This window comes from Cicer arietinum, chromosome 8 (genome assembly GCF_000331145.2).
Source record: "Cicer arietinum cultivar CDC Frontier isolate Library 1 chromosome 8, Cicar.CDCFrontier_v2.0, whole genome shotgun sequence".
Taxonomy (NCBI): domain Eukaryota; kingdom Viridiplantae; phylum Streptophyta; class Magnoliopsida; order Fabales; family Fabaceae; genus Cicer; species Cicer arietinum.
Window position 1 is genome coordinate 3,756,298 of NC_021167.2, and position 26,675 is coordinate 3,782,972.

General features: G+C 32.1%; 4 protein-coding genes across 15 annotated transcripts; 1 reads left to right on the forward strand and 3 right to left on the reverse strand.

The window, feature by feature from the left end:
• On the forward strand, positions 1 to 3,009 carry LOC101502090 (protein CONSERVED IN THE GREEN LINEAGE AND DIATOMS 27, chloroplastic). Of its 2 annotated transcripts, none has more exons than XM_004511813.4 (7): positions 1 to 231; positions 758 to 910; positions 1,092 to 1,169; positions 1,687 to 1,782; positions 2,308 to 2,343; positions 2,473 to 2,654; positions 2,730 to 3,009. In XM_004511813.4, exons 1-7 carry the CDS (start codon positions 1 to 3, stop codon positions 2,890 to 2,892), a joined length of 939 nt encoding a protein of 312 aa, XP_004511870.1. In that variant the 3' UTR covers positions 2,893 to 3,009. The 2 variants fall into 2 exon arrangements, with proteins under 2 accessions (XP_004511870.1, XP_027193479.1); XM_027337678.2 differs by having other exon boundaries at positions 2,735 to 2,944.
• LOC101501135 (uncharacterized) lies at positions 1,417 to 8,407 on the reverse strand. Of its 11 annotated transcripts, none has more exons than XR_012161471.1 (7): positions 7,870 to 8,406; positions 5,553 to 6,452; positions 5,248 to 5,333; positions 4,520 to 4,660; positions 3,892 to 4,039; positions 2,256 to 3,781; positions 1,417 to 1,846 (listed from the first exon to the last, which is right to left on the reverse strand). XR_012161471.1 is itself a non-coding variant. In XM_027337674.2 (6 exons), exons 1-5 carry the CDS (start codon positions 8,191 to 8,193, stop codon positions 3,892 to 3,894), a joined length of 1,599 nt encoding a protein of 532 aa, XP_027193475.1. In that variant the 5' UTR covers positions 8,194 to 8,406; the 3' UTR covers positions 1,417 to 1,846. The 11 variants fall into 11 exon arrangements, 4 of the variants coding, with proteins under 4 accessions (XP_027193475.1, XP_004511866.1, XP_027193476.1 ...); XR_012161470.1 differs by having other exon boundaries at positions 2,256 to 3,784; XR_012161473.1 differs by having other exon boundaries at positions 2,256 to 3,784; positions 5,553 to 6,489; positions 7,870 to 8,008.
• A 6,239-nt stretch (positions 8,408 to 14,646) lies between these two features.
• On the reverse strand, positions 14,647 to 17,042 carry LOC101501446 (subtilisin-like protease SBT1.7). Its single transcript, XM_004512154.4, has one exon. It carries the CDS (start codon positions 17,021 to 17,023, stop codon positions 14,720 to 14,722), a length of 2,304 nt encoding a protein of 767 aa, XP_004512211.1. The 5' UTR covers positions 17,024 to 17,042; the 3' UTR covers positions 14,647 to 14,719.
• A 4,865-nt stretch (positions 17,043 to 21,907) lies between these two features.
• Positions 21,908 to 24,181, reverse strand: LOC101501767 (subtilisin-like protease SBT1.7). The gene has a single exon (XM_004512155.3). It carries the CDS (start codon positions 24,179 to 24,181, stop codon positions 21,908 to 21,910), a length of 2,274 nt encoding a protein of 757 aa, XP_004512212.1.
• Between the last annotated feature and the right edge of the window lie 2,494 nt (positions 24,182 to 26,675).

The window sequence follows — 26,675 nt, forward strand, 5'->3', positions numbered from 1 at the left end:
ATGATCAGACTAAATTTCCACTGCTCTGTAATTCCAAGAGCAAGACAAACCACACCGTGCAGCAACCATGGCTCATTCATCATCCAAAATCTCAGAGCTTCAAAACTTTGTCAACGGGTTTCCATCAAGGTTAAGGCCATAAAAGGTGAGATGAATGGAGAAACAAGTGGATCTTCAGGAAGTAGCTGGGACCCTGGGTTGGAAATTGAAGTCCCTTTCGAGCAAAGGCCGGTATGTGTATAGACAACTATGCAAAAGTGACCATAAATAATTTTTTTATGACCCTTGAAATAAACATGATATTGCATGGTGTAATAGGATATTCCCATTGGTCTGAGAGGTGTAAAAGAACATATATATATATATATATATATATATAGAGAGAGAGAAATAAACATGATATTGCATGGTGTAATAGGATATTCCCATTGGTCTGAGAGGTGTAAAAGAACATATATATATATATATATAGAGAGAGAGAGAGAGAGAGATATGTAAAAGAAAATATTGGAAAAAGGAATGAGCATCAATCAAGATTGAATTGAGTGTAATAATATATTAGTGTATAAATTTCATGGCAGAACCTAACCATTAGAAAACATGACAGTTAGTGAGTTGCAGATCCCTGCACACACATACAAACTGAAAAGGTTCATTCGAAGTAACAAAAATCAATTATTAGTTATCCAGATTGTTACACTCAAAAATGCTTTTTTTATCATTTCATGCTAACCAAGAAATACCTATGGTCTAATAGGTAAATGAGTACTCATCTCTCAAGGACGGAATGCTGTATTCATGGGGTGAACTGGGTCCAGGGTCATTCTTCCTTCGCCTTGGAGGTCTATGGTTGGCAGTGTTCACAGTGCTTGGAGCGCCAATTTCAGCAGCAAGCTTTAATCCTTCTAGAGTAAGTGTGAAGTTAAAAGTATAATTATTAATATATTGGGATATCTAATCAAGCAAGCAACAAGAAAAGTTTATGCATACCCAAGAATACATGTGAGCTGCACACAACGACACAAACATAACATTTGTAATGTTGCTCATAAAATTTTCTTCAGTCTGACTGTGTTAATGTTACCTTGCAGGAGCCTCTGAGATTTATACTAGCTGCTGGAACAGGAACACTCTTCATTGTGTCTTTGATCGTCTTGAGGATTTATCTGGTTCGTTCTAATCCTTTTCTTCCTGTTCACATTAAAATCAATTCATATACTGGTGATTGGGGAGCATGGGGTGAGCAAGGCTGAGAGTTCAAAACAATTTTCTCCTGGTGTAGTACATCGTGAATTCAAAATTATTTTGCATTTAACTCGGTAGGAACTCCCTTGTGTAGTGTAGTCACGCATACTCTTTATGTTGTTGCTAGAATGTGGTGTATGTTAGAAAACATGATATTCATAGAAGGAGAAGAGAGAAAAGTCTACAACTGTGTTATATTGATAAGTAAAATAATACAAATAAAAAAAAGGTGAATACAGTGATTACATCAATTCTATTAATAGGCATTCACAAATTAGTAACTAACTACATCTCTAATAGTGTCTAATATGTTATTCAACTGAATATAATCTATTCTCTGTGCACACTAACTATGCCTGATATAATCAAGTGCTGAGCTATGATTACAACTTCCCACTTATAAAACAGCATGGTTAAGACAAAAATTGAATTAAAATGCAGGGGTGGAGCTATGTTGGTGATAGACTCCTGTCTGCAGTCATTCCTTATGAAGAAAGTGGCTGGTATGATGGACAGATGTGGGTCAAGCCGCCCGAGGTTAGTCTCATAACTCTCTTTTACTTAAAAGTGAACAGAACAAAAGTCTCTCTGAAGATTTCACCTGCGTAAAACCATATTCAAGGTGTAAATTCAATGGGCCATAAGATACATATATTGTATTCTGACAAAAATTAGCTCCATCAACAGCAGGATATTTGACCATAAAAGATGGATAATAAATAAAGAAATTGTTGATGTTAGATGTTGCTAGCATGTTGGAACTAGGTACTTGGACAAAAAATCAATTACTGGTCTTTTTAGCAAAAGACAAGGCCATTGGTAACGGCTAATTGAGACAGATCGGATGAAACAGCCCACAGACGAACAAACAATAGGTTAGCAACAAGCAGTCTATTCAAAATTAGTGAATATGAAGGATATATGGAATAAAATGTAGTTTTTTAGGCACATAAAGTGTTGTTGAAATGTAACAAATAAAAACTACTATTCTAAAATAACCAACGACATACTTCATTTCTCTAATTTTGGGCACTGTAACTGAGATCTTAGTTTTCTTTGCAGATCCTAGCTCGTGATAGATTGTTGGGCTCTTACAAGGTACTAGACACCTCAAAAAATATAGCATTGCATAAACTCATTAAGCTGAAAAATTAGGATGCAGGATAGAAGAGCAATATGCTAAACTTGTTTCTTGCTGCATGATTCACATATATTCCATGTCTCCAGGTTAAACCAGTCGTTAGACTACTGAAGCAAACGCTAGTTGGGACTGGAGCATTACTTGTTACTGGAGTTATGCTATTTATCTTTGCTACACCAGTCGAGAACTTTTTTCATTCCACCTTTACCACAGAAGAAAATAAATCAACCGCCCAAGTTGCCAAGGTCAACACAAAGTTCAACCTAAGGTAAGGAAAGACAAGATCCTGCAATATGTTCCAGAGTACTTCCACCATGTCATTGAAACTTTTAATGTGTTGTAGAAAAGAGGAGTTGCTTAAATTGCCTGAAGAGGTGAGAGCTGACGACGATCTTGCAGCTGCTGCTGCGGAGGCTGCTGATGGAAGGCCAGTCTACTGTAGAGATAGGTTTTATCGAGCATTAGCAGGAGGCCAGTACTGCAAATGGGAGGATCTGCTCAAGTAAAGGACAAAAAGAAGGCACACATGATTTCATATAGTAAAAGCAGTTTATCATTTGTTACAACTTGTAACTCTATGGCCAAAGCTTTATTCTATTAGTTAAGAAAACCATTCAACGCAATCAATGTAAAAGCAAAACAACTCCTGAAATAGATAGTGAAGAAACACAACAAAAGATCACATGGATCAATAACAAAATTATATGACATATAGGAAAAAAAAAAGATGATCCACTATATAGACGGATTATAGATACACAGGTAGACATGCAATATGCAATGCAAGTTCCATATACGTGTTAGGACTAAAGTCTACACAAGCAGGACATTTGTGCAGTGAAACCACCGGTTTTCATAATACTTGCCAAAATAAAGAATTTTGTTTTGGGGGCATTTAGGCTTCTGCAAAGGTATGGTACACATATACAACCCCATATATATATATATCGACAAAGATTCTGTTGGGGTTCTTTGAAAAACAGCAGAAAGAGAATTTATTCGTCCATTATGAACAAAAAAAAAGTCTAAATTTCTTCCCATAGTAAACCTCAGAATCCTTTCAGCAGGATTAGTGACCTCTTGTCTGAAATTCAGTCTTTCATAACAATGCTGAGGTAAGTAGCTACAGAGAGCATTTTTGACAAAATCAACGCCGTGCAACTAGGCTCAGGCAAGGCATTGGTTTCTTGAGTATTATAGCAGCACCAGCAGCTAGTCCTTGACCAATTGAGTTCAGTATTTGGCCAATAGATCACAGCACCAGGAAGATCAAAAGATGAATTTTCTCCAACTAAGTAGATAAGACTAAGTGAGGCCTCTGATGAGTTTTCCTTTAGGTACTTTTAGAGTATCACTCCCAAGAGTCGTTGTGTGGTTGTAAATATACAGGGAAATCTTCTACAATCACAAAATTTTGTAAAAGAAAATCTGTTGATCTGTCCAAATTGGGCTGGCAATGGCTCAATAAATTTATTGACAGTGCATAAGGCTAATAGATATATTACCTATTTAGCAAGTTTCCTGCACCAGTGAAGAATTCGGAACATATGTGCTCCAACGGCTTTCCTAAATGTTTTCTTGCTTGTTTTGGCATATTCAAGATCAAGTGTTCGATATGCAAGAGCAAACAGATACATTGCTGGATGAAGTCTTCTGCAGATTGTAAAATTGATAGTCAGTACACTCCATACACAAGTACGTGGGTCGGGTCATTGGGACTTGGGACATAATGCCTATGATGAAACCAATGGGGTTGGAAGATGAGAAATTTGGTTCCCACGGACTGAGGGCAAATTAGTCGAATAAGCTTCAGAATTCAGTAAACAAAGCTAAGGGCCAATCAAATAATTTGATTAAGAAATATATGAAATGCGGCTGTGGGCAGTTTCACCGAGCCAAAATGCATGTAAAAGGATTCCAATATTTTCAAGAAAATCAAATAAAATACTGACTATATGCGAATTTCATTTCTTAGAATGTTACAGTTATCCGAAGTCCATAGTATCATTATATATCATTCTATATTAATCATTCAATGACATACATTTTAACAGAAAAACTTCTGCTGGTTCCATTTAGTAGTTCTTAATGAAGTGTAAAAACGACAACAGATATAACTTTTTAAGTACTTACTTTTCAGCTTGCTCGCTATAATCCAATCCATCCCAGAACCTTTGCGATAGTATAGTACGACCCTTCTTATCTTTGCCATATGTTTCAACATACCAACCCCCTATGTCATGAAAGCCACAACGAGGCTCAAATAGCCAAAATCTGTATAACTAAGGGGTTAATATTATTAAAAAGGATTGCAAGCAGTTATATTAGAACCACGTTGATCTGCATAGATAACAATTAGCAGTATCATAAAATTTGCACATAAATTTTTAAGAATACTGTAAAGTTTATTTTTGCAGTTATTAATACTAGACTATGGAGAAAAAGAGTTTCAAGCAGTAAATCTACAATATTACTCCATCATTTCACGGTTCTTTCACCCAAGAAGGTATAATAACACCATTTCCAGATAATTAAAAGTTGAACATGACAAAATAAATCAATCCAATGACCAAATCACTTCCAGCTTATAGAACATTTATTGCCCAATAAAATCTACACTTAATAAACAAACCAGCAAACATTGGAAGAGAGGATTGATATGCCTATTAGCACCACAGCATGTTCTAACAGAAAAATATCAACACAAGATTGGTTTACTTATTTTACTGGGAAAGGTTATGATGTTAAAACAAACATCCTTTTCTCAGAGCAGAAAGTGTGATCGCATATGCACTAATGAATACCAAAGAGATTGTTGTGCTAATTCAAACATCAGTAATAGAAAGATGCTAGAGCTTTACTTGCTTGGTGGTAAACATGCTCTCGTGCATCTACACTCGCAAACTGAAACTTTCTCACCCACATGATACCAGTGCATATGCTTCACCTGAAAATTTATCAAAATTAACACTATAACTGTAAGCCTCTAGCTTTACTAAGTTATCCATGATACTAAATTTCTAGCAAGATCCTGGAACCTATACCATGTCTTTTTTTAATATTTAAAATACAAAAAATAAAAAACTTGGTACTTGTGCAAAAGTAAAACCCATTTTATGTTCCAAGTATAAAACCAACAGGATTGTGGGATATCAACTTTGCATACCAACAATGTTCGATGTTTCATAATCACATGGGTCTTTTCACGACTACTGTTGTAGACATAACAACATCCTTCGTCTGGACTGCTCCCAAGTCCAGATATGGTTCCCAAATGCATTTTGCTTCCAACTGTGCTATTTGCAAATAAATTTCTTGAAAAGCTACTACTGATATGTCTAGGATCTTCATCTGAATTAAGGAACACGTGAATGTGATCTTCATCATCTTCTTTTTGCATCACACCAGAACAACATCTGGGTAGGACCCTAGATGCCGTAGCAACTAATTTTCCGGAAACATGCAATTCTAGATCTCTATACGCATCTGATACATTGCTTGAAATTTTAGAGCTGTGACCTTGTTGAGTTCCAAAATCATCTGGCATTTGTACATGCCTGTGAATGTTAACATCCGTTATAGATTGACAAAGGCCTGAATGGAAGGATCTATAAGAAGTTAACTTTTCACTTTCAGTAGATGATATCTCTGGAGTCTTGTTGACTAGGCAAACCATCCCAAAAAGATCACGGCCTGAAACCAAGTGTAAAACCTCAGGAGTTTCATAAGAGGACCTCTCCTCAGCCTCAAAACAGTCAGGAAGAAGCTCCATGGGGATAGAATCAATTTCGGGACCATAGTATGCTGCATGAATGGCAGAATAAAAATCTCTCTCAAGAATATCAAAATATCCTGTTCCAACCACCACCTTCTTCTCTGACAAAATATCACTTATAGCTAATCTGTACCACCTTAACCATTCAACAACTTCCATCTCCTTGAATGCCGTAGCCTGTGATTCGTAAATGCGCAATTTTGAACCCTGTTCAGAACGCTTCTGCATAAGCTTTTTCTGAGAATATAAGTACATGTCATAATGGGCTCTCTTCCGAGAATCTGAAAGAATCTGCAACATATGAATTATTCTGTTAATTCAATATTCCCTGAAAAGCAAAGAAAAATATCATTCTGGTGACCCACGAAGACCCCATATCATGGCCTGAAAGATTTCCAGCAGTTAAAGTCATGAAGCATGTGGTTATCTTGCTAATAGGATGAGTATATCCAATAAATCAGCAGAAAAAACCATGTCAACTAAACATGTTTAAGACCATGTATGATATTAGACCCAAATCTCACACTGAAAAGATATAACATCTGAAAATAGTTTATAAAGATGGGGCACTCCTCCCCTTACAAGTCGGTTTGTAGGTGAGTTAGGTAAACTCAAAACCTAAGATGGTGACTCACCCACCATATTATCCACACATTTTTTTAATAGAAAAAGGCATATTATTATCGACACATTATCAACACACTAAGTCCAATATTACTAGGCATGAGGGGGTGTATTAAAGATGAGTTAGGTTCAATTCAAAACCTTAAATACGACATCCAAAATGGAAAGACTTCCACATATAGTCGTTTGTCCAACAACTAACAAGTCAGTTTGTAAGGATGAGTTTCACCAGTTCAAAACCTAAATGCTAAATGGTATTTAGCCCACCATATTATCCACGCATTATCAACACACTAAGTCCAATATTACTAGGCGTGTGGAGGTGTATTACAGATAAGTTAGGTTCCAATCAAAACCTTAAATACGACATCCAAAATGGAAAGACTTCAACATATAGTCACATTTATCCAACTACAAACTGAACACATGTTCCTATCCAACCATCAATGCAAGCAGTATGAACACCAGAACGGCAATTCAAAATTTATGAAAAATTAAGTTATGCATTCAAACTTGGCATTACATACAACCTAAGATCAAACAGACAGAAATTGAGCAAATTTACTATCAGCTTTTTCATCCGATCGAACTATTCGATATGGAATATCCATTTCTTTTGTTTAAACCGGATATTATCCCTCAAGCTAGGTAGGACCACAAAAGACAGCAAAGCTCTCCCTCGAGATTTAACACTGCTCCATTCCTGGTTTGGAATATCCTTCGGAGTCAATAGACTGCTTTTTACATAGTTATTGCTATTAATATCAAGAGGAGCTTCTTTGAAGTTAGAACTCATTGTTTCAATTTGACAATATTTATGTGTTTAAGAACTAACTAAACACGTTTATCCTTGAACAGAATAACAATAATCAACTCCAATATAAATTTACCCCCTAAACATGATTTTAGATGCATTCTTGATTCTTCTATATGAAAAACTTCGTGTATTTGTGCTAAGTGATATTTATAATTTAAGCTATCTCAAAAACTTTGCTCGAAGAATAAAGTTGCCGCCACAACGATGTTTCTGAGGCTATAACCGTCAATAACAATAATCATAAACTAGAGAACGATTTGCACGAACCTCATAAGCAGCAAGGATTTGAACGAATCGTCGAGACGCAGTGGAATCGTTCCTTGAATCAGCGAGGTCAGGGTGAGTTTCTTTCGCCAATTTGCGAAACGACGCTTTGATCTCAACCAATGAGCTTGTTTCTGATATTCCTAAAAGCTCGTAAGCGTTCTCTATGGGATAATCTGTCCAAACTGGTTCAGAGGAGCTACTGAACTTAAATACGACGACGTAGCGTGACAAAACCGTGCTGTTTGGTATAATTGATGTCAAAGAAATTGGTACCCGATTATTGATTCCGACGGCAGTGGTGGTGTAACCAGCGAGATAAATCATAGTTGTTCCTTTGTTTTGCTTTTATTTCATAGAAATCCTCTTTTATTTAATGGTGAATGTAGAGTTAAGACTGTTTTTGGAGACTCCTCCGAAAACAGCACCGGAGGTCTATTTACCAGGGAAGCTATCTCAATCCTCTGCAGAACGAGACGAGTGAGTGATATTAGCTGTATCTCTTTTGGAAAGATCCATTTGATAAATACCCTCCCACTTCTTTTTTATTAAAATACACTATTAGTCCTCTCATTTTATAAAAATGCTACCTACCGCTCACTTTACTACATCCACCTCTATTTTTTTTAAAAACAAGTCATCCAAAATATCCTTATCTATTTCTTGAATTTTTTTACTCTAATTTCATTCATTCATCTTCATCTTCAAAATTCTAACCTCTTTTAATCTTCATTTTCATTTTCATTCTTATGTGAACTCCATTAATTACTTACGTTTATGTGAACTTAATTCATGTACTAATTGAGATTTTTTATAATTTTACAATGTGTGAATTCAGTTCACCTAATGTTACAATGTAAGTGAACTGAATTTATGTAAAATTCCTAAATTTTGAAAAAATTTACGAACCCAAAAACAGAACAATAAATCTACCTTCTTGGATCACTTTAACCACAATGTGAAGAGAGAACTGATGGGGTACAAATTATGAGGGAATGATATAAGTTTTGAATAATTATGAGCTATGATGAATAAGTTATAGTGATTTTGTGAAATGTGAATTTTGAATGGATAAAAATAGTGATGAAGGAATAAATGAAGTTAAAGAATATTATAAATATTCAAGGGCAAATTTGCTCATTTTAACAATTCTTGGTTCTTTTTATTTTAATCTTTTATTTTTTTAAATTATTATCAGGTCTTCTCTTTTACATTTTAATTTAATGATGTGTCGATCGTTTAACTAATTTATATACCATAGTTTGAAATTTAATTTTAAAGAAAAATTATCATGTACAATCACTTAAATATGGTTGTTATATTAGCAAATTAAAGAAAGAGACTAAGCGTCAATAGTTTTAAATATAGAGGACTAAAATTGTGGGGGGAATAGGGGGACAAAATTATGAATTTAATAAAATAAGCGGACCAAACTACATTTTAGTCTACCTTTTTAATTGTGGAAACCCAAAAAATTAGTTCGTTTGGAATAGAGTTTGGCTTGAGCGGGAGATGGGAGCTGGGTGTGCGAATTATGTGACTCTAATTATGCATTATTAGAAAAATAGTATCGGAGGCTTAAGTCTAATTGAGGGGGTTATGGTATAAGGTGTTGGCTCATAAATATGGGTGGGGGTCGGTGAGGGAGGAGATTGGGTTAGGAATAAATCGATTCTAGGCTTTGTGTAATATGGGAAGGGGGACCAAGGTAGTTTGGTTTCTTAATAATTTGGAGAGAAATGTCATGGATGGGAGAACCGATCTGAGGGTTGGTGAGGTGGTTCTATGTTTATAATTTTAGGGGATTATATAGCTTTGCTCTAGAGGATGTTACTGTAGCAGAGAAGGTTAGGTGTGGGATAGGTGTAGGTGTAGATGGCAGGGGTGGAGTTTGAGTCGGGTCTTGTTTTAGTAGGAGGAGAATTTGTAATCGCAAAGTACCTCTTGTGTGTGTAATATTATTTTGCAGGATAATAAGAGAAATAGATGGCTTTGAATGAAAGAACAAGATGGCATTTACACTGTTAAGGGAGCTTACAAGGTGTTGAGGATGTAGTATGCGACCTATTTCTATTAGTTTGATGGTATAACTTGGAAAAGGAAGACTCGTTTAAAAGTTTCGTTTTTTCTTTTAAGGCTTTTGGGTGGTAGAATTCCTTCTAAATCTTACTTGGTTTGGCATGGTGTATTACCCGCAAATGATATTTGTGTGCAGGGAACCACAGGTGTGTAGAGACATCTTCACACTTATTCTTAATAGTCCTTTTTTTGGTAGGGTGTGGCATCTGGTTCTTCAATGGTTAGATATTCTTGTTATGCTGCCTAATCAATTTTCTCATCATGCCTTGATATTTTATTGTTTAATGTGAGGTGGAAAGTTAGTTTGCGAAAGGTTCATTGTGGTTTGGATGTCGTATGTATGGACTATTTAGCATGCCAGGAATTACAAGATTTGCAATTCAACAAGAGTTTTAAAGTGGCATGGGATTGGAACTTATTATGCTTTTGTCTTGGTGGTACTTAAGATAAAAGAGCTTATGTGAAGCTTATTCAATGATGGACTAATTCATTGGACTCCTTGAGTTTGTTGTGGTAAAACAATATTGAAATCTGTAATAAGAATTAACCAACAAAATAGAAAGCAAACAATTACAGAGAAAAAACGAAAACGGAGAATATTATTGAACAGAACTGAAATACCAGAAAAAACCAGAACGTTATTGGTTTTCTGCTGAAAACTGAGAATGTTCTGAAAACCAGAAAACGGAGACCGATTATCGTTCTCTGTTTTCTGCAGTTTTAAAAAAAAATCAATTTTTTCAATCAATGTAAACGAGAATTAAAGAAAGATAAGAGAATAATAACATCCAAATTTACGTGTTCGGTCTCAATTGATGAGACATGTGTCACGGACAAGAAAGCAAGATTAATCACCTATTAATGATTGAATTTTACAAGATTAAGGTCTTTTCAAGATTGATCTCCTAGCATCTATCATTGTTTATGAACCAACAATACTAGCATTTTCACTCAATCTTTCTTTTTCTTATTTGATATTTCTTCTCTGATTTCCTATGAATCACGAATTGCTTATGCTTCTCTCTAACTCTCAGTTTTCCAGCCATGACATTCTACAACACCTTCTGTTATTTATAGTGTTTAAAGGCACATTAGCTTAACTAACTCTAACTACATTTTTCATAACTAAATTGACCAAATTCAGTTATAACCAACACTTAATCATAACTAACACTAGTTATTTGATTTGAGGCATATCTCCACAATTCTCCACCTTGACTCAATATCAAAATAAATCTATCATTGTCCTTGCTGACATTGCCTCAACTTTACTCTTTACCGAAAATAGCATATTTGAGGCATATCTTCACAATTCTCCACTTTGACTCAATATCAAAATAATTCATTCATAGCCTTTGCTCTTTAGGAACATCTCAAGACATATTTTGATCTTGAATCGAACCTATGCTTATTTCCATTTGATCATTTCTTGTCAGTTCTTTATCTGATTACATTCAGATTTTCAGCATAATTATCATTCTTTGTGGTTCCAACAATTGTTGCTCCCTTCCCCACAGACGGCGCCAATTGTTAAAACAATATTGGGATCTGCAACAAGAATTAACCAACAAAACAGAAAACAAATAATTGTAGAGAAAAAACGAAAACGGAGAACGTTTTGCGTTTCTGTTGAAAACGGAGAACGTTCTTGAACATAACTGAAATACCAGAAGAACTAGAAAATCAGAACGTTCTTGATTTTCTACTGAAAACATAAAATGGTCTGATAACCAAAAAACATATACTGATTATCGTTATCCGTTTTTTGTAGTTTTGAAAGAAAAAAACCAGTTTTTTCAATCAATGTAAACGAGAATTAAAGAAAGATATGAGAAGAATAACACACATATTTACGTGTTCGGTCTTAATTGATGAGACATACGTCACGGGCAAACAAACAATATTAATCCACTATTAATGATTGAACTTTACAAGATTAAGGCATTCTCAAGATTGATCTCCTAATATCTATCACTGTTTATGAACCAATAATACTAACATTTTCACTCAATCTTTCTTTTTCTCCCTTGATCTTTCTTCTTTGATTTCCTATGAATCATGAATTGCTTATGCCTCTCTCTAACTTTCAGTTTTCCAGCTATGACATTCTACAACACCTTCTGTTATTTATAGTGTTTAAAGGCACATTACCTTAAGTAACTCTAACTACCTTTCCTATAATTAAATTGACCAAATTCAATTATAACTAACACTTAATCATAACTAACACTAGTTATTTGATTTGAGACATATCTCCACATGTTGGTTTAATGTTCTTTGGGCGTTAGTGTCGGGTTATATCTTTTTTGTGATGAATGTTATTGTTTTTTATTTTTTATTTTTATTTATTTATGTATTTAATGAGTTTGTACTCTATATTGCTCATATTCGAAGACTTGTGTTTGTAATTCTTATGTTTTCTCTTTTAACTCGCGCATCGTGTGTGCTAGTATTAGGTGGGACTTCTTTATTTATTATATACAAGCCTTTTTTTTTTACTTGTTAAAAAATTTATATTTGTTGATGTATGTAGTTCTTTTCGTCAATATGACATTAACATAGTTAATATCTTCTTCCTCTCTAACACTTCAAGTATTGTAATTTATAGTTTAAGGATTTAATAGTTTCTTTTTGGTGCTAAAATTTCAAGTATATATTGTAATTTATATTTTAGGTGTTAGACTTTTGTGTGAATAAAAGCCATTCAATTACTTTTTTAAAAAATAAATAAAGAATTGTTTCATCTTTATGACTAATTAACTCGCTCATCAAAATTGATTTTATTCGAGTTTTGCAAAAAATATTATAAGATTTTGATTCAATTGAAATAAAAAAATTTAACAATTTAAATTGTTTAATAATAAATTTTATTAAATTCAATGGAACTCAATTCAATGTACTCTACAAATGAGTGTCACTTTATTTCATAGGTAATAATTGAGTATAAACTCATTTTAGTCTATGCAGAAAATTAGAACATCTAATTTAGTTTTAAAAAAATAAAAGAAAATTTTAATATATTTACATCAAAAAATAAACAATTGAGTTTAAATATTAAATACAAAAAGAAAATTTATTCCTCGAAAATAATTATAAAAAAATACAATACAGTTCTTATAACACATAAAACATTCAAACAAACTTTAATATATTATATATCATATATTTTTATTCTTTTTATTTTCTAGCATTCATAAAACAATTCAAATAAACTTTAATATATTATATATCATATATTATTATTCTTTTAATATTATAGCATTCATACAAAGCAATTCAATTGCAAAAAAAAAAAGAAAAAATTCAATGAAATATCAATGATACTTGGCATGCATTTCTAAAAAAACATAGCATGTCCTAATTTTTCAAAATGATTCACAATTACAAAAGTATACGATTAAAAAATATCAACGACACTAATTTCTATATAGAAAATCTAAAAAATTCGCAACTGTAGAAAATATAGATAACATAAAAAAATATTATCAATTGTGAATTAAAGGTAAAATATATGTTACTTAATTTATAGTTACAATTATATATTTTTGTAGATGATGGTTACTTGAATGCTAAAGAAGAAAAATAATTAAAAAATAATTAATTCAATGAAGAAGAAGTTATTTAGGAATATTTTTTATTTGTAGAGACCAAATTGTTTATTTTTTTTAAGAGAATCAAATTGTCTTTAATTTATTTTTTTCAAAAAATTTAGAATTATTTCTACTTTTTTTAAAAATTAAATTGAGTTATGTGATTTTTGTCACGAATTAAAATAAATCTTCACTCGAAATTAATTATATAGACTGATCACTACAAAAACCCAACAAAAAATCAACGATAGATAATTTTTCATTTATTTATTTGTTTATTTGTTTATTTATTTTTGACATAGATAATCATTCATTTAATATTGAATTTATTTTTACGATACTTAGCATTAAATATATTAATTTCTTTTAGTCTTTGATGTCTCAACTCTTATTATTAAACTATATATTCGAAGACTTTTATTAGATATATTAATAAATAATTTAATTTTAATGTATAATGAATGGATAAGATTTATTATTGGATATGGTCACGTTGAAAAAAATAGAGACTTTTAATATTTTCTATTGTTGCTAATATCTAATTGTTATTTGTTCTTTCTATTGGAAATAAAGTTTCTCTAGTTCCTTAAATAAAACATCTCTCTGTTAGTAAAAAAAAAAAAAAAAAATCTTTCCGACCACACCACCCACACAAGTGGTCTTTGTAAGTTGCAGCCAAGCCCGAGGCAATTAACGTCTCTCAAATATAAATTTGTATTTATTAGATGAATATTAATTCAACTTTCAAATTTTTTATTTTTTATTAGGTTTTAACTTTTGGATAGTATAAATTTATATTATTGAATCTTAACTTATAATATTATATTTAGGAGTAGAAAGTAAAATAAAATAACCGGATGAAAATTCATTTTTTCATTATAGTTTTTTCTTTTTTATATAGATAAGTATCATTATATCGTATGGTGTTTATAAATTTTATATATTTAGTTGAAACTAAATTATCTATTTATTTAGTTAAAAATGGTTTATTATTTATATTTAGTAAGTAATAGATTTTTTTTATGAGCAAGTAATAGATATTGTTAAACAATTTGGTAGGTTGAGAAAATAACAAGATAAATACGCATCAAGTCAAACTTTTTCCCAAAACATTTTTAATTAAACTCCATATGCATAAATTTTAAATTCTAATATATTATTTATTATATAATCATACAACTTAATCATTCTTGGACTTTTCGCCGTAAATTCCAACTAAATGCAATAGGACTTCTAACAATAGTTTTGCCATTAGACCATTCCAAACTTCCAAAACTTTGAGCACTTTTTGAACTTGATGTGGTAAATGTAATTATGTATGATTTTTTCTCATTTTTTTTGAAACTTATCACTTTTGGTTCAACTGAGATCTTGACAGACGGGGCATCTGACTTAATTGATACCTTGTAAGTTCCTGCAGCACCCACATTGGTAAGAGTTCGCATGTGTTTAATCTCCTTTACACCATTCCCAATCTCAAAGACCACACCAAAGGAAGGATAATTAAGATTTGTTAAGCTGTAATTTTTCTTTGGGTCACATGTATACTTTCTTCTTGCCATAGTTTCAATATCATCAGCTGTATAGTTCAATGCACAAAGGAAGTACAAATAGTCATCCACTGTTAAATCATAGACAAGGCCAGGATTTAACGCAAGAACAGGATCGACGTGTCCAGCCCCAAAATCAAATGGCGTTGCTGGCTTATTGTTAGCACTATCCAATAATGTCATACCGTTCTTGTAATTTGTATAAGCAGTTGTCATCAATGCAGATCGAATGGCGGCTGGGCTCCAGTCTGGATGAACCGACTTGATCAAAGCCGCTAGTCCACTCACGTGAGGGCATGCCATGGATGTGCCTGAGATAATGTTGAAATCAACGCGTCTAGGATCTGAATCCAAACTAGTGGGACTCTTATTCCTAGTATAAGCTGCTAAGATACTTACACCCGGTGCAATCAAATCAGGCTTCAATATTTGTGGGTTTATAGAATTGGGGCCTCGTGAACTGAATTGTGCAACAACAGGTGACGGCTCAATCCCGATTTTTGTGCCCTGAACCACAATTGTACCTGTCGGTTTTGGATTAGAAAACAAGTATTTCTTGATCGCTTCTCCAACTGTGAATCCCACAGAAATTGCTGGCAAAACATGGACATCTGCAGTTGGTTCCTCTCCAGTACCAACATTGGCCAACACCATACCCAAACCACCAGCAGATTTCACTGTGTTTCCTTTCTGTGCCCTAGAAATTTCTCCACGATCACACAACACGATTTTTCCTGCTACTTTTTCTGGTGCCAAGCTGTATGGAAAACATAGCCCTTGACCTCCTCCTTCATCACTACTTGCATTTCCTGCATATATGAATGGCACAGTATGAGGCAAAGAACTTCCTTTATAAAGCGACACACCTGAGTAATTTTTTCCATTTCCCAGATTGACGTATGCAGGGAAATCTCGATCGAGTGTGCCAGCTCCAACAGTAGTAATCCATGGTGCTACATTGGTGACACTCAAAGAAGTAGGACCAGAATTTCCTGCGGCGCAAGAGACTAGAATGCCATGCTCCATTGCTGCAAAGGCTCCGATTGCGATGTTGTCTTCTATGTAATCAATTGCTTCACCTCCAAGAGACAAGGAAAGAATATTGACTTGATCAGCAATGGCCTGATCCATTGCAGCTAGTATATCAGAAACGCTACAGGTGTCTTTCCAGCAAACTTTATAAACAGCAACTCTAGCACCGATTGCCATACCACGTGCAGTTCCGTTGGCATAGCCGAAAAGACTTGCATTTTCCACAGGAGATCCTGCAGCTGTGCTCGCTGTGTGGGTTCCATGGCCATCATCGTCTCGTGGCGATAGAGACTCTTTGGTTTCATCGATCGAAACCATAGAGGCCTTCACGCCCTTTGAATAGAACCTGGCACCAATCAATTTCTTATTACAATTTGAGGTATTAAAATTGGTACCAGTTTCACATTTGCCTTTCCAACTGCTCGGGATTGGCCCATATCCAGTATCGTCGAAGCTCTTGCTCTCTGGCCATACACCTGTGTCTAAGAGTCCCACAATTACATCACTACTGATGGTTGTCGTGGGGAACATATTAGCAATTTTATCGAGCCCAAGGAACTTTGGGGTTCGAGTTGTGAGAAGTTTGTAATTTTTATCCATTGTCACCTTTAGAACCCCGGTTTGGCTCTTTAGTAACTGGACTTCTTCAATTGTCAAACTCGCCGAAAAACCATGAATTGCATTATCATAGGTGTAGAGCATTTCTGCTGAGTTAGATATCGACTTAAGAATTGATTGGTACCATATTGAATGGTGATTGAAGATTGTTGGCATTCTCGGTTTGGAAACATGTACTATGTAAGTAATCTTCTCATTCTCACTATTCTTTGTTCTTGCCAAAGATATATCACAGGCAACAAGAATAACAAAAAGAGTTACAATGAAATATTTCTTAAGTGTTTTCATGCTAATGTATTTGTTTATTTTCAATGAGATTGTGTGAAAATGTAGAAGAAGAACTTCGCTTTATATAGGAGTAATCCTAAACACATACTCCCTCTAAAATAAAAAATTATAGTTAAAATATTGATATATTTAATTAAAAAATTAGTTCAAATATATAACTTTTTTTATTTGTATTTCTTTATAGAAGTACTTTGGAACTATTGCCAAAGAAAAGAGGATACAACGGGGAGCATTGCAGAAAAAGATGTCATTCATTTAAAAAACAAAATTAAATGCTATTTTTTTTTGGACTAAAATATTATATTCTATATATTAAATAGTTATAGATTTGACTTAAGCAATATTAATCTTAAATGATATTTATAACTAAATGAAAAATATTAAATGCTATAACATTATAATTATAATTATTTTACATTTCATTAAGTTTATATAACTATTACAACATTAAATTATTGACTAAATTGAATGATGTAATTATTATTAAAAAAAAATTACATCATACTTAATTATAAACAATAAAAAAAATATCTACACTTATGAACTCAAATATAAGAAAATGTTAATCATAAATAAATAAATAAATAACTTATTTTCAATATTATGAGGGGCATGCCCCATGATAAAAAAAAAAATAAAAAAAAAAAAAACATTTCTGAGGAGCACACTCCAAAAATTGTTCCACATTTATTGTTATTATTCCAAAAAATCGCGAGAAGATGATCAATAAAATTAGGGACATATAGTAAATATTATTTTTTACATGAAATTCATAAAATTGAATGAACTTAACTATTATCATCAATAAATATAAAAATATGTATTTTTATTTGTAATTGAGTTGGGATTGAATATTATTAAAATATGAAGAAAAAACTTATTGCACTTCGTTAGATGATGGCAAAACTCAAATATATATATTAGGGTAGACCTTCCATATAGTTATTAAACTACAACTCTCTTATTTGGTCTATCAACTGAAATATAAATAATAACATCTAAATTGTTATTAATTCATCATAGATTAAAAAAAAAAATTAGAGATCGTTTATTATATTTTTATAATGATAATTTTTTTGAAATAAGGGTTATTAAAAAAAAAATCTCTCCATAGTTTAAAATGCAAAATAATTTTTTTACCTTTATAAGATGAACACCCTCTAGAGGTGGTTCTTTTATTCTCCCTAACAGACAAAGGAGTCCTGCACGAAGGGCACAAGCAAATTAGAAATTAGAAAACAGAATGTAAGTTAACTGCGGTTAATACGTATTCCAAATTTTCCTCAAAATACTAATATAAGAAACATCATCATATTTAAACAATAAGAAGTGCAATATTATGGTTGACAAACAAATTATACATCATTTTTCTTTCAAATGAGTATATTAAATGAATAGAAATTTTACAATGAGAGATTGAAACTGTTAAATTTCAACCATCTAATTATATTATAATAGGATCAATATTTAATCTTATCGTAAAACTCGTGCTTTCATATCCATTTCCATTCTTTTGTTCCAAATATACTATTTGTTTTGTGTATAATGCAGGCGCAGCTAATTGCTCGAATCATTGACATTTGTGGAATCTTACCATTATATGTATATATATTGATTGCCTCCTTCAATGTTTCCTTTACTTTAATAATTAATATTTTACTAATTTATTATTTTATTTTTACAAAAACATTAAATCAGAGATTGTTGAGAGCTAGGGTTTTGGTGTAAGAACCGAGTAGAAAGTATTTTTAGAGTTATTTCTGATGGAATAAATCTCAAATGTTTATTAGATAATAAGATAAATATAGATAAGTCAAACTTTTTACCCTAAACATCTTTCTTTAAACTCCATATACAGAAATACATCTTTAAAAAAAATTATAACCTATTGTATTATTATAAAACCATCCGACTTAATCATTCTTGGAGCTTTCTCGTTACATTCCAACTAAATGCAATAGGACTTCTAACAATAGTTTTGCCATTAGACCATTCCAAACTTGCAAAACTTTGAGCGCTTTTTGAACCTGATGTGGTAAAGGTAATTGTGTATGATTTTTTCTCATTTTTTTTAAAACTTAACACCTCTGGTTCAACCAAGATCTTGACAGATGGGACTCTTATTCCTCGTATAAGCTGCTAAGATGCTTACACCTGGTGCAATAAAATCAGGCTTCAATATTTGTGGGTTTATAGAATTATGGCCTCGTGAACTGAATTGTGCAACAACAGGTGATGGTGCAACCCCGACCTTTGTCCCCTGAAACACAATTGTACCTGTCGGTTTTGGATCAGAAAACAAGTATTTCTTGATTGCTTCCCCAGCTTTGAAGCCTACAGCAATTGCTGGCAAAATATGGGCATCTGCCATTGGTTCCTCTCCATCGGTGTCAGCGTTGGCCAACACCATACCCAGACCACCATCAGATTTCACAATATCTCCTTTTAGAGCCCTATCAATTCGATCACATAACACAATCTTTCCTGATAGTTTTTTGGAATCATGTCATATGAAACACATTGTTGGATTTCAATTATGAGTGGTTAGTCCCACATTGACTAGAAATGGAGGCTATATTGGTTATATAAGGAGAATGACCCATAATCTTAATGGTATAAAGTTTTTGAGTTGAGTCTAAGACTTCCATACACCCGAGTCTAAGTCTCCCACAATTACATCACTACTATTGTTTGTCGTGGGGAACATAGCAGCAATTTTATCGAGTCCAAGAAACTTTGGTGTTCGAGTTGTGAAAAGTTTGTACTTTTTAGAACCCCAGTTTGGCTTTTTAATAACCGAACTTCTTCGACTGTTAAACTTGTGGAAAATCCATGAATGGCATTATCATAGGTGTAGAGCATTTCCGCTGACTTAGATATCGACTTAAGAATTGATTTGTACCATATTAAATGATGATCGAAGCTTGTTGGCATTATCGATTTGGAAACATGTACTATGTAGGTAATCTTTTCATTCTCACTCTTCTTTCCCCTTGCCAAAGACATATCAGAAGACCAAAATAACAAAAAGAGTTACAATGAAATATTTCTTAAGTGTTTCCATGTTCGATGTATTTGTTTATTTGCAATGACATTGTGTGAAAAAGGCTTTATATAGGAGTAATCGTGAATACATTCGTTGGAACTATAGCTAAATAAAAGAAGGAGTATAATGGGGTGAATTGAAGAAAAATATGTCATTCATTTGATAAACAGTATTAAATGCTATTTATTTTTTTATAAAAATATTATGAGTTTAATTGTGATGTATTTCATAATAAAAAAAGTTTTATACACACTCATTCATGGACATATTTAAAAGTTAGTTTTTATAAAAATTAAATTTTTCTAATGATTTAATGGTTGTTATTAATAAAAAAAACTTTTTACATTAATAAATTATATCAATTGATTTCAAATATTATATTCTATATATTTATAAATAATTATAAATTTGACTTACAATATATATTTTTGTATTAGTAAAAAACAATGTATGTTATGGAATGCATAATATACATAAATATTACCTCTAAATGTCACTTATTTTTATATATTAATTTATTTGTCAAAACTTAATTTTGTGGCTAAATCAATTTAGGAAAAAAATAAAGACAAATTCGTAGGTTTTTATTTGAAGAAATATGACAAATCAATTACCCACAAATCAATTTTTTGTGTGTAGCTAAATCAGTTTGTACATTAATGAGAAAACAAAATCAATTTACCAAATCACATTTAATGGAGAAAATTAATTTTAGCAATTTGTCATTAATCAATTTGATACTTACCAAATTGTAAACATTTAGCCTTTACCAAATTGTAACCATTTGAGTAAATGTAATTTGACAAATGTGATTTACCAAAATTTCTTATTTTAGCCATTAATTAATTTACCCAATTACAAATTACATATTTTCTATAAAAAAATATTTGTGATGAAAATAAAGCAGATAAACGTTAAAAGAAAACGGCACAACCAATTTATCCTAGTACACTATCAATTCGGTAGTTAAACTCAAGTCTTTTCAACATGAAGATTTTAATTCACTAATTCATTACCAACTAAATTACACTTCAACTGAACACCTACTTGTGTCCAATTCTTATCAACCTTCTAGTTTGGTAGAGTCAAATTGTTGAGGGATGCAACTACTACTAGGATAGGTTACAAAAGAGGTTTAAATGTTTTCTGAATAACTCTCACAAGAGTGTGTTTACAATGTTGTATCTTTAGAAAAATATTTATCAACACTTAGACAAAATAAAAGCTAAAGAGCAAGAGTGCATAGACTGCTTCAACAAACCTATTGAGGTACGTTGTTGCTTGCGTTTCTCAATGAGGGTTGCATGTTCTTTTATAGAGATTATTAGGGTTTTTAGTCGTTGTCTTGGTTACAAGAAATTATTATGTATTATGAAGTTTCATATCAAATCTTTTGAGATTGATTCACCATTAAACCTTGTAAAAAATATCCTTAAAATTGATTTTACGAATCTTGATATGGAGACACTAGGAGCAGAGGATATTGTGATCAGATTATGTCGATCACAATATGAGAGTTTTTCAGGCGATTCACAAAAAATATTATCTTCTATGAAACGTTGACTATTTATTAGAATGTTGACTTATTAGAGCGTTTATTAGAGTCAGACGATCACACTTATCAGAGACAAAATAGTCAAATGTATGTTGTATTCATTAGAGCCAAACAAGTAAGAGTATTCGTTTGCAATAACAAAGTAAAAAAGATGCATTTCAAAACGCGTTCACCTGACTTAGAATGAGGAAATCAAAACATAGTCTTGGTGTTCCTTTAACTTAGATACAACATCATAGGATTATTATATAACCATACCACTTAATCATTCTTGGAGCTTTTCTCATACATCCCAACTAAATGCAATAGGACTTCTAACAATAGTTTTTCCATTTGACCATTCCAAACTTCCAAAACTTGGAGTGTCTTGTGAACCTGATGTAGTAAAGGTAACTGTGTATGATTTTTTCTCATTTTGTTTGAAACTTAACACTGTTGGTTCAACCAAGATCTTGACGGATGGAACATCAGACTTAATTGATACCTTGTAGGTTCCTGCCTCACCCACATTGGTAAGAGTACGTGTGTATTTAATCTCCTTTACACCATTCGCACTCTCAAAGACCACAGCAAATGAGGGGTAATTAAGGTCTGTTACACTGTACTTTGTCTTTGGGTCACATGTATACTTTCTCCTTACCACAATTTCGATACTAGAATCATCATAGTTGGATGCACAAAGAAACTTCAAATAGTCATCCACTGTTAAATCATAGACAAGTCCGGGATTTAGCGCAAGGACAGGGTCGACGTGTCCAGCTCCAAAATCAAACGGTGAAGCTGACTTATTATTAGCACGGTCCAATAATGTGAGACCGTTCTTGTAACTACTATAAGCAGTTGTCATCAACGCAGATCGTATGGCGGCTGGGCTCCATTTTGGATGAATTGACTTGATCAAAGCCGCTAATCCACTTACATGAGGGCATGCCATGGATGTGCCTGAGATGATGTTGAAGTCAACTTGTCTTTGATCTGACCCCAAACCACTGGGACTCACAATCCTCGGATAAGCTGCTAAGATGTTTACACCCGGTGCAATTAAATCAGGCTTCAATATTTGTGGGCTTATAAAATTAGGGCCTCGTGAACTGAACTCTGCAACAATAGGTGACGGTTTAACCCCGACCTTTGTTCCCTGAAACACAATTGTACCTGTCGATTTTGGATTAGAAAACAAGTATTTCTTTATTGCTTCTCCAGCTTTGAAGCCTACAGCAGTTGCTGGTATAACATGGGGAATTGCCCTTACTGCCTCATCATCGGGGACAACATTGGCGAGCACCATACCCAAACCACCAGCAGATTTCACTATATCTCCTTTCACAGCACCAGAAATAGATCCGTAATCACACAAAACGATCTTTCCCGATACTTTTTTTGGTACCAAGCTGCCTTCTAAACATAGCCCTTGACCTCCTTCTTCATTAAAACTTGCATTTCCTGCATATATGAATGGCACAGGTGTACGAGGCAAAGAACTTCCTTTATAAAGCGACACACCTGAGTAATTTTTTCCATTTCCGAGAATGACGGATGCAGGGAAATCTCGATCGAGTGTGCCAGCTCCAACAGTAGTAATCCATGGTGCTACATTGGTGACAGTCATAGAAGTAGGACCAGAATTTCCTGCGGCGCAAGAGACTAGAATCCCATGCTCCATTGCTGCAAAGGCTCCGATTGCAATGCTGTCTTCCAAGTAATCAATTGCTTGACCTCCAAGTGACAAGGAAAGAACATTGACTTGGTCGGCAATGGCCTGATCTATTCCAGCTAGTATATCAGAACTGCTACATGCGTCTGTTGAGCAAACCTTATACATAGCAACTCTAGCACCCATTGCCATACCACGTGCAGTTCCGTTGGCATAGCCGAGAAGACTCGCGTTTTCCACAGGAGATCCTGCAGCTGTACTCGATGTGTGGGTTCCATGGCCAGCATAGTCTCGTGGCGATTCAACATCTTCGATCAAACCCATGGAGCCCTTTGTAAAGACCCTGGCACCAATCAATTTCTTATTACAATTTGAGGTTGTAAAATTGGTACCAGTTTCACATTTGCCTTTCCAAGTACTCGGGATTGGTCCGTATCCGGTATCATCGAAACTCTTGCTTTCTGGCCACACGCCTGTGTCTAATATTCCCACAATTACATCACTTCTATTTTTTGTCGTGGGAAACATAGTATCAATTTTATCGAGCCCCAAAAACTGTGGTGTTCTAGTTGTGAGAAGTTTGTACTTTTTATCCTCTGTCACCTTTAGAACCCCGGTTTGGCTCTTTAGTAACTCAACTTCTTCAACTGTTAAACTTGTTGAAAATCCATGCATTGCATTATCGTAGGTGTATAGTATTTCAGCTGACTTAGATATCGACGTAAGAATTGATTTGTACCATATTGAATGGTGATCGAAGCTTGTTGGCATTATCGATTTGGAAACATGTACTATGTAAGTAATCTTTTCATTCTCACTCTTCTCTGTTCTTGCCAATGATACATCGCAGACACACAGGATAACAAAAAGAGTTACAATGAAATGCTTCTTAAGTGTTTCCATGTTCGATTATTTTGTTTATTCGTAATGAGATTGTGTGAAAAATGTAGTACAGAACTTGGCTTTATATAGGAGTAATCCTGAGTATATACAATGGAGTTATTGCAAACGTAAATAGAGTATATTGGGGAGAATTGCTAAAAAATATATATCATTTATATTTTTGACAAAAATCTTATAATTTTAATTGTCATGTGCTGTCAATATAAACATAAACATAGTAAGTAATATCTAAACTTTTATTAGTTCATCATAGAATAATAATAATTTAGTGATTGCTTATTATAGTCCTATAGTTTATGGACTAAATATAAGAGATTGATTGTATATAAATCAAATTGAAGATTTATTTTTGAATGATTCATTTATTTCTCTTTAATTGTCATCTTTTGTTTTTTTTCACACATAATTAGACAACTAGTAAAGTTTTCTATTTTTTATGTCATTATTAATCTTTTTATTACAATGTCTTTAATAATTTGTCATCTCATCTTATATATTTATCTTTCTACACTAAATAACTAAGAGTATTGGTAACAAATCAATCATTAATGTTGTATTGAATTTTAAAAATAACAATTAAATGAGAATAAAATGTTTACGCAAATATAACAATTAATATAGAAAGGACGAAATATATTACAAAACTTGACTAAAACAATTGTACTCTTTCCATCTCATTTTGTATTATTTCATTTCTTTTTTACTTATCATTTTAAGGTTATTTACATATATTAAAAAAACCAATAAATTTTGTTAACCTTAATGAAATTGAAACTATTTGTATTTTTCCTATAAAACTTTTAATTATTCTGTACTCATGTACATATTTTTCTTTGTATATTAAAAAAGGAATTTTTTTTTCTTCTTAAATTGTCATTGTCTCTCTTATTTGGTCTCTCAAATATATAAATATAATATTAATAGTATCTAAACTCTTACTAATTCATCATAGTTGAAAAATAATTTAGTGATTGCTTATTAACATATTTCTATAATTTATAGAGCAAACAGAAAAGAGTAATTGTATAGAAACTAAAATGAAGATTTGTTATCGAATAACTCATTCATTATTTTTTAGTTGTCATATTTTTTTTCTTCTACATATTCTAAGATAACCAGGAAACTTTGCTATTCTTGATTTCATTATTTATCCTTTTTCTATAATTTATTTAATAATTTGTTATCCTGTTATGCACATTTATCTCTATGCAGTAAATAACTAAGAATATTGTTCACATATCAATATCTAATGTTGTCTTGAACCTTGAAAATAACAAATAAATGAAAGAAAAAAAATCCGCAAATATATCAGTTAAATAGAACCAAAAAATATATTATAAAAGTTGACTAAAACAATGCTACTCGTTCCATATCATTTTGTATTATCTCATTTTCTTTAAGCATTCATACATAACAATTCAATTGCAAAATTAATTCAATAAAATATCAACAATAGTTAGTATTTTTTTTTTTTAAAACACAGCATGTCCGGATTTTTGAAAAAAGATTGAAAATTACAAAAGATCTACGATTAATAAATATCAACGATTCTAACTATGATATAGGAAATTTTAAAAAAGAAATATCTATAACATATAAAAAAATTACCAACTTTGAATTAAAGGCAAAATATATGTTGCTTAATTTGTTGTTACAATGATATATATTTGTAGATAATGGTTGCTTGAATGCTAAAGAAGAAAAAAAAAATAAAAGAAAAGTAATTTGGTGATGAGTTATTTAAGAAAATTTTTCATTTGTAGAGATAAAATCGTTTATTTATTATTATTTACAAGAATCAAATTGTCCTAATTAATTTTTATCAAATAATTAATAATTTTTTTTTTGTAGAGAATTAAATATTACTTTTATTTTTCTTACAAATTAAATTAAGTTATGTTATTTTTCTTAGAACTAAAATGAATTTTAATTTATAATTAACTATATAGATACTACAAAAATTGATGATAGTTTTTTTTTTTTTTAATGTTTGACTTACATAATCACTCATTGTAGATTTGTTTATAATACTTAACATTAGATATACTAATTTTTATTGTCTTCAACGTCTCAATCATTATTGTCGGGTTACATTGTCGAAGACTTGCATTAGACATACTAATAAATGATTTAATTTTTAATATATAAATGATTGGATAAGATTTATTATGAGATACTGGTCATGTGGAAAAAGGAACAAATATATAATTTGCTATTTTTTGTTAATATCTAATTGTTTTTTTTATAGAATATAACTAATTGTTGTTATTTGTTTATCCCATTAGAAATAAATCTCTAGTTTCTTGTAAATATTTTGGTGATGTTAAATTCATAACCTAATCATATTGATTCATTAGTTAAAGTCATAATCAATTAATTTGATAATACCAAAATATATTAATTTAAAAATGTGCCGTGAAGTCACCTAATATTTTAAGACTATTCTCTATGTATTGTATCATATATTTTTTTTTATAGATCACATATATATATA

Coding starts and splice junctions, on each gene's coding strand:
- LOC101502090 (XM_004511813.4), top strand. CDS start 1: ATGATCAGACTAAATTTCCACTGCTCTGTAATTCCAAGAGCAAGACAA. Junction 1,783..2,307: donor TGTGGGTCAAGCCGCCCGAG/GTTAGTCTCATA, acceptor TTTTCTTTGCAG/ATCCTAGCTCGTGATAGATT. Junction 2,655..2,729: donor AACACAAAGTTCAACCTAAG/GTAAGGAAAGAC, acceptor AATGTGTTGTAG/AAAAGAGGAGTTGCTTAAAT.
- LOC101501135 (XM_027337674.2), bottom strand. CDS start 8,193: ATGATTTATCTCGCTGGTTACACCACCACTGCCGTCGGAATCAATAAT. Junction 4,661..5,247: donor GCATGTTTACCACCAAGCAA/GTAAAGCTCTAG, acceptor TTAGTTATACAG/ATTTTGGCTATTTGAGCCTC. Junction 4,040..4,519: donor TATAGCGAGCAAGCTGAAAA/GTAAGTACTTAA, acceptor TACAATCTGCAG/AAGACTTCATCCAGCAATGT.
- LOC101501446 (XM_004512154.4), bottom strand. CDS start 17,023: ATGAAAACACTTAAGAAATATTTCATTGTAACTCTTTTTGTTATTCTT.
- LOC101501767 (XM_004512155.3), bottom strand. CDS start 24,181: ATGGAAACACTTAAGAAGCATTTCATTGTAACTCTTTTTGTTATCCTG.